General features: G+C 39.7%; 1 protein-coding gene across 1 annotated transcript; it reads right to left on the reverse strand.

Moving 5' to 3' along the window:
• Positions 1–5,907: 5,907 nt before the first annotated feature.
• On the reverse strand, positions 5,908–7,682 carry LOC129889264 (phospho-2-dehydro-3-deoxyheptonate aldolase 1, chloroplastic-like). The gene has a single exon (XM_055964498.1). The coding sequence runs from the start codon at positions 7,622–7,624 to the stop codon at positions 5,999–6,001; it is 1,626 nt and encodes a 541-aa protein (XP_055820473.1). The 5' UTR covers positions 7,625–7,682; the 3' UTR covers positions 5,908–5,998.
• Between the last annotated feature and the right edge of the window lie 915 nt (positions 7,683–8,597).

Here is an 8,597-nt window from a genome sequence, read left to right on the forward strand (position 1 = left end):
TTGAAGTGATTTGAACCCATCTTGTTTTACTATGTTTTCAATAAAGTTTGACTTGAAAGCTTTGACTCCAAATGAATGTTTATGAAAGCAATATCTATGACCAAAAAGGAGTCTTATAAAATAAAAGAATGATAAAATAATATGAATGATGGATTGTTTATGAAATACAAGATTGTGAAGCCTGGAATGGAAATCCTAAAAACGACTTTGTGAAAAGGTTCAAAATGTATTATCAAGCTTGTACCCCAAAATTAGGCACAAATTGATGTTCAAAATGAGAGAAAAAGCCCAACAATTAAAATCACCATTAAAGCTTAAATCTAAGCTAGGGCAGCCCCTTTGGAGCAAAATTTACCTCAAAATGTACCTTGCACGCTTCTCCGAACCTACCAACATGTACTCATGATCAATATCAACCCACCGAACTTGAATTCTCTAAAAACAGAGCTTTTTAGCTCCCAAAATTGAAGAAAGAAAATAGGGGTCGGGGCTAGTTCGCATCTGTCTTTTAACTTAAAGACCAGAAGAAGAATCCATTGTTATCACAAAGCCCAAGGCTCGTGACCGTGGCCCATACGAAAAAGTCTCATTGCGATCGCGGATGAAATCCTTGTGAATGCGAAGGCCATTGAGCTAGTACCTCGCGATCGCGACCAAAAGACTCGTGAATCCAAAGATCTAGGCGACATGGCCTCACGATTACGACACCTATGGATCAAAAACGCGATGAGCAATGGTGCTTGCACCAGCAAGTGCTTTACCAGCTCAAAGTTGAGGATTGAAAAGCTCTTACGGGTTGCTTGAAATTTATTTATAATCACGTGCGCATAAGCAGACTATGCTACCCCACCAAATTCGATGTTCTAGACACAACGAAGTAGTCAAAATTTCCATCCAAGGTTGTATCAACAAAATTTAGGTCCCACACCCAAGCATAATATTTGCCAATTCTATAATGAGGCTCGAAATGAGATTGGAAGCCTTGAGAAATAAACGAAAAGATTGGTCTAGACCAAACTCGATATTTTAGAGCTAACTGCGCTGACGAAATTTTAATTCGAGCACGTTTACCAAAAATGTTGACCAAAGTGAAGCATAGTCAAAAGCTTGAAGGCTAAAATGCCTAATGGCTCAAACTCATACGTATATGCTCGGGACTCGAGATGGGCATGCTACTAGCCTAAAATGACCATTATGGAGTCGATGGAAACATTAGAAGTCCATTATGAGGTAGTCTTCCTAAAGTTTTGACCAAAGTCAACCATTCAAACTTCCTAGGCGATCGAACTATCAGTTCCAGCAAGTCATAAATGACTTGGGGTCACTACAAAAAAGCTTTGAATGCTGAAAAGATTGAGAAAAGATGAAAATGGCCTGGAGGGTGATTATAATATCCCCTACTTAAAGGCGAAAGTCAAATGATAGAAAAGAACCCAAGGGCATGGAAAGATTAGCATGCTAGGCCCGCAAGCTCCACTAGACCTATCGGTACCTTCTTGGGTCGGGGAACGCCAACCCAGAACTCAAGCTAAGAGAAAACTCCCAAATTCACTTTTCTTCTTCACAACTCAACCCAACTTCCAATTTATCTCTTTTGGTACTGACTTCAACTTAACAAGAGCAAACTCAACTAAACGCAATAGACTAATCCAAGATAAACTAAAACCACATAGATATCTTAGAATTAGGCGACCAATAAACAAGAGAAGATGCTAAACAACTGCTAAGTCGAGTTCTTTGCTTTATACTCCAAACTCAAGATTCTCTACCTATTCTAAACCACAATAAAAGCTTCTAGCACCATCTGAACATTGCCCAATTAACGACAAAAGACATACAAGCACCACCTGAACATCGAAGAGCAGCAAAAACTCAAAATAAATGACTTAGTCTAGGGCACAAGACAAAAGTTCTTACTCGATAACATCCAAAACAAATAACTTGAGTCTGAAATCTATTTTTTAAAATTGAAAAGGCTACTCCAAGGGACAACCAAACCTACAGGTAGAAATATCGCATTAAGACCAACTCCAATATTGCTCTGCTGTAAGCAAAACTTCTAGAAAACTAAACCAATATGAGAATCTAACCCCAAACGAAATTGAAACTAAGGCTATGAGTTCACATATAACTCCACAAGTGCAAATCTGAGTAAACCATCAATCCAAGGGAAAAACTGACCCAATAAGCAATTTATTAGCATATTAAACCTTCCAAAAGTGACCTAATAGAACTAAATCGTCGCAAAAAATACCACAAGTCTACCCGCCAGGGAAAGTCTGAGCTAAGCACTCAAACTCAAGAAAAACTAAGTCGGCAGGTAGAGAACAAGCATATAAACCTTTTTTTGAGAGCGATCTAAGATAAAACCAAACCACTGCAATGAACACCACAAGGAACACCGCAAGCTAACCATAATGACATCCGTAAATCTCACACCCTAAATAAGAAACCAAGAGATGATCCCATGAATTACTTTGACTCCAACCTGAAGTTGAGCCTTTTAAGAGAAATTTCTTCTACCCATGGAAGCCAAGGTCTGAATCAATCAAATTATGCCACAATAAAAGACCCAACTCAACAAGCTGAATCTTTGAACCATTGACATACCTGTTGTAGTTTACTGGTAGAACCAAGGCACAACACGGAATCATCGAGATTGAAGATAGTCCAAGTTGTAATGTAAAACAAACCTGTGATTGAAATTTTTGAGACACAGTGATTAACCACCTAAATTTCAATAGTCACAAGGGCAAACCAAGGTAATTCTGATAAATAATGGCTCATAAATATGATCGTTCTCACTCCACATTCACTCCTTTTTAGCTAACTACTGGTCGATCATAACGGTATTACTCTATCTCTTCCATGAATCCCAATAAACCCTTTTTACATGACACTTCAAGCTAAAAAATGCCATACTTAGAATAAACAAAGGCAATTATGATTTCAGTCATCCCTACTCATATATAGACATCTGACACCACATTACACAGGCAATTGAACCAATCACTTAACCAACAAACTTACCATGAAGAGACAACCCAACTAAATCTGAAGGGCAAACCTTAATTTCATCACCTTAAGAACTAAGAATAGGAAATCAAAACAAGAAAGAATCAATGAACGAAATTCACCATAGACCACAAGGGAGGCAACTACTGATACACCCTTCTCTTGGTAGAAACCTCACGCCAGCTAAGCATACTAGGAGGGGAAATCTAGGAAGGGGAAAAGGGCCAACTCAGGAAAACTCTAGGATGGCTAAATAGGAATTTCCAGAGCAACCAACTAAGCTCAACATCCATAAGGTATAACTCTACCACTATTACCACATAACAGTAACACCAATATGATCCACTACTAAAAGAAATCATATATGAAAGATAAACACATACACATAGTTTCAAGCAAAGGTTTCATAACAAACAATAGGCAAGTAATCAGGGTAAATAAGCACACTCACATAAGTCCAAGTAAAATAATTACCAGAATCACAAGCTAAGTAATCACTGATGGGTACGAAGGCCCCAACACCCAAGCATTACAAGCAGAGGAGGTCCTAGAAATAATTTCACACAAATACAATTGATACCTAAAATCTCATCCTTTGTCTAGACTGCAGAAGCATGGGATGGAATACACTTGGCCCTGAACTGAACATCTATACCACTAAATTCAACATTCGAGGTACCACCTCTAACTGACTATCCCTGAGCCCTACGAACCAGACCCTGTCGCCTGTAATGTGTACCTGTAGGACACTCCCTAGATAAATGCCCAAACTCACCACACACATAGAACCTTTTACCAAATGCAACCCACTAAGATGAACCAGTTGAATTAGTATGAACCCCAAAACCTTAATACCCGAATAGCAAACCCTGTAAAGTTTATCATAAACTCTATCCATCATGGGTACCATATTTTATCACAGAACTGCCTAGAACCTAAGGTGCTCCTTCCATAGGTCTGGTAGGTTTAAAGTAAAGCTGACCATTACTAGGATAATGCCTACCTCAAAGCGGGGTGCTACCTCTATTGCGCTGACAAAGAGATCTCCTATCTCCAACTCTGTAAGTCTTCATACATGCCTGCTCCATAGACCTCACATAACTGACCACCTGGGGAAAAGTAGACACAACTACTATTAAGTGCTGGGATGCTAAATGGAGAGGTAAGCTCAATCCATCAATAAACACCTGAATCAACTCTCACTCAATAGGAAACAAGAGGGGAGTCTGTCCAGCCCACTTAAGAAACTTAATCATATAATTAGAAACTGGTGAAGAACTTTGCTAAGGACCAACAGATCCAACTTTAGGATAAGAACCGCTCTATGAACTCAAAACCACACCTATCTGTGGTGTATGCTCATCGAGATACCAAATCTCCAATGCTGGATTCAAAAGAGCGGAGGTGGTCATAGATACTATCGAAGCCTGGATAGTATATGGTGATGCTCTAGCCATGTCCATCAAAAAGCTTGTACTATCCATCAAAGTAGGAATGAATTCCAAGAAAGTATTTAGAGGTTGATCTAAGAAATTTCACATGATAAGGAATCAAAAATGGAATTTCCCTAAAATGCACTATAGCCTCTCGAAGATAGTATACGGACGCCTTCGCATCGATCTATAGGACTCTACTAGGAACTTGCTCTTATACCGACGATACCGGTGAACTTAAGCTCTAATATAACTCTATCACAATCTAATTTCTCAAGTCATGATGACACCTAATATCAACCCACTAGTAGATAAGACTAACCCCACAGTCCGCACATAGGCAACAGGCCATCATAAGCGGAAGAGAAGAAATGTATAATAATGATGATAATAATAATAAGTAATAGTGAATAAGATAAATACAACAAGATAACCCTCAAGACTTAGTATTAGTCGATAGTCGAGCGACTAAACCAAATAAGGAAGTATAAAGTTTATAGATATAACATAATAATAATGGTAATACAAATTATCTATGAATAAAAAATAAAGACTAATCCCATCCCAAAATAGAAGGAGATAGGCAATTCTGAATGCCAAGAACTCAATCTAGTCTCCAAAATAAAAGAGCTGCTCTGCACGATATCCTAATTAGTAAAGAGAACCCGTAATATGATTTGTAGGGTGCAAAAGTATAGTATGAGTACCAACAGGTGGCACTCAGTAGGCATCGACCGACTAAGCTCCAAATATAAATTAAGTGTAAAGAACATGTAAGCAAGGAGTATATATCACAAGTAACTAACAAGAATAATATGGAAGCTTGCAATAAGAAGAATCAGATATAAGAAAGAGATAGAAGATACGAAACAAGTAAGGAAACCAAGGACGTACCTGGTGGTGCCATCTCAAGAACTAAACACGACGACACACTACGAAGGGGGACAACTAAGTGACAACCTACTAATAGAAGTAAACACAGAAACCTAGAGGCCCATAGGACTTTATCACTAAATCCCAGCATAAAAAGTTAGATAAATAAGAACAAGGATAGTAACTACCTTCAAACAAGTGACCAGTCTTTATACCTCCACAAGTTCAAAAATAGTTAGACAGTACCTCCCGAGCCCCTGTGTGCCTAAGAAGTTCACTCACAAATAGGTAAACCCGCACGACATCCCATACTACTGACAGGTATAAACAATTATGCTAGTGATATTCAATGCATATATAAATGAGAGTCATACAATTAAACCACTAGTACCATCAATGCCAAGTTCCTTATGCAAAGATATATACACCTACTTCAAGTCCTAAAAAGCAAGTAGGACCCATGCGCCTCTTTAGGATCGCCATTGGGGCTTGAGAACATCCCTATATACTTGCTTGGTCTTGATCTAGGACTTATATCAATATAGATTTATTTTTTTTTTATTTTTTTTTATTTTTTTTTTTGGATTTAAGAAAATATATTTTTTCATACAACCATTCATAATATAAGTAAAGAAGTAAATTTAAAAAAAAGGTAGCATTTGAACATGTCCAAATATCTATTGACCTAACAGGCTTTGTGATCCGAGCCTCCTTTTCCTCAAACGTTCTGCGATAATGAATGAGAGCTCAAGGGATTGAGATGCGTTGAGCCTGGGATCACAGTGGGTGTGGTAACGTGAGCTCAGATCATCAAAGGTCACAGTTCTTGATCCACCAATGCATTCTGTGACGTTTTGGCCTGTCATCTCCAGGTGAACTCCTCCTGGGTGGCTTCCTTCTTGCTCATGAACATCAAAGAATGCTCTTACTTCAGCCCTGATGGAATCAAAAGGTCGAGTTTTTAGGCCGCAAGGAGCTTTGATGGTATTTCCGTGCATAGGATCAGATACCCAAGTGACAATTTGTCCTGCTCTTCGGACTGCCCTGATAAGATGAGGAAGCTTAACCCTCATGTTTTCTGCTCCCATTCTGGTAATTATTGTAATCCTCCCAGCTTTGTTTTGAGGGTTCAAAATCTCAATGAGCTTGACCAACGCATTTGGGTCCATCTTGTCACTCACCTTAATACCAAGAGGGTTGGCAATGCCTCTCAAGAACTCAACATGGGCTCCATCCAACTGCCTGGTTCTCTCTCCAACCCAAAGCATATGGGCAGAGCAATCATAGTAAAGGCCAGAAGTTGAATCCAACCGTGTTAGTGACTGCTCATAGGGCAAAAGTAAGCACTCATGAGATGTCCAGAACTCGGTGGTCTTCATAATAGGGTGGTCCATTGTAAGTCCAGCTGCTGACATGAAACCAAGGGCCTCATCCACTCTATTAGCTAGTTCACGGTACCTATCACCCTGCTCACTATGTTCTGTGAAATCCAAGTTCCACTGTGTGACCCTCTGCATGGCAGCATATCCTCCAGTAGCGAAAGCCCTCAATAGATTCAAAGTAGCTGCAGATTGGCAATAAGCCCTGATCAGCCTCTGAGGGTCAGGAGTCCTGGATTTGACATCAAATGCATCTCCATTCACGTTGTCTCCCCTGTAACTTGGCAGCTTTACACCATCCTTCTCCTCAAACGAATCTGATCTCGGCTTTGCAAATTGCCCAGCCATTCTTCCAACCTTGATGACAGGCATCTGACCGCCAAACATGAGAACAGCACCCATTTGAAGAAGGATTCTGAAAGTATCCCTAATATTATTGGCATTGAATTCCTTGAAACTCTCGGCACAATCTCCTCCTTGTAGCAAAAACGCCCTTCCCATAGCAGCCTCACCAATGCGTTCTTCAAGGCTCCTAGCCTCACCAGCAAACACGATGGGAGGGAACTCATCGATCGTCTTGAGAACAGATCTAAGCTCCTCTTGATTTGGGTATTCAGGTAGCTGAAGGGCCTTCTTGGTTTTCCAGCTATCCACCGCCCATTCAGTTTTCGTCACAGCCGGAGCCGACGTGGCGGTGGCCGCCGGTGGAGAATACTTGGAGGGCTTGTCGGACACAATGGGGTTTTTGGAAGAATCAGAGGAATGAACGGCTGAGATGGGCTGAACAAATCTAACGGCTTTGGTTGAGTTGTTGGGGAAAGATGCATTCTTTAGAGGAGAAGATAAAAGGGGTTGATTTTGAACCAAAGATTTGTTGGGGAGAAGAGAGTTGGTAGTGGTAGAACTTGAAAGAGCCATTGACATTTTGTGACAAACACAAATGTGAATGTTTATGGAGTGTAATTTTCTTTTTTGGGCACCTTGTATCAATATGTATGTTTGATCATCAAAAATCCACTCTATTGCGGTGACTAGAGATAAATAGTTAAATTAGTATAGAAAGGGTCAGGAACTCTCTCTGATCTAAGCAAAATCATAAAATGAGCACATCCTCAATAACTCGAACCAATATCATGAAAATGAGCGCATCCTTGATGCCTCCAATCCACTAAAAATAGTAGTAATAAAGGTAGTATGACCTCCCTTTTAGAAAAATTAGTATAAAATAGTTTGGGTTACAATCCAGCTTTCTCAAATCATCGCCAAGAACTAGTGCATACACCGGGTTCGACTACATCCGTGAGAAAACAACAATCTATTGCAATTTAAGAAATCACCAGCACCCAAACAACATGCACAATTACATATAATAATGAAGCCACAAGCACCTTATCCTCTAGAGAATGAAAACAGGCTAACAAATATAACCAACCTCTAATCAAGGCCTAAATCTCAAATCTACACCTCTAACTCAACCACAATGCCCAAAAGGGAACTCAACCCTACAGGGTAACAAGGAGGAGTAAATGATGAAACATGTGCTCAACTAGTCAATCAATACCTCTAAATATAATTGGGAAAGCGAGCTCGACATTTCGAACATAGTAGCCCCGCCAAACAATAAAAGAAAGCATAGAGAATTCTAGCTCTAAATCCATAAATAGGATCCAACGGTAATTCACAAGCCTAACTGGGTGGAAAACCACTACACCAAGGTATAATATATGTGCTACATTAGAGAGGAACACTAAGTCTCAGCAATTCCCATCAACAAAGGCTACATCATCTAAGGATTAGCCAAAACTCAAGTCTAAGGCACTATACGCCAACAATCATAAAGATCGAATAAGCCGTTGAAAATAGGCTAATCACGGCCAAACTAAGGCATAATCAATAG

Source organism: Solanum dulcamara, chromosome 5 (assembly GCF_947179165.1).
Source record: "Solanum dulcamara chromosome 5, daSolDulc1.2, whole genome shotgun sequence".
Lineage (NCBI taxonomy): Eukaryota > Viridiplantae > Streptophyta > Magnoliopsida > Solanales > Solanaceae > Solanum > Solanum dulcamara.

Excerpts from the sequence above, each read along its gene's own strand:
- LOC129889264 (XM_055964498.1), bottom strand. The coding sequence starts at position 7,624 with ATGTCAATGGCTCTTTCAAGTTCTACCACTACCAACTCTCTTCTCCCC.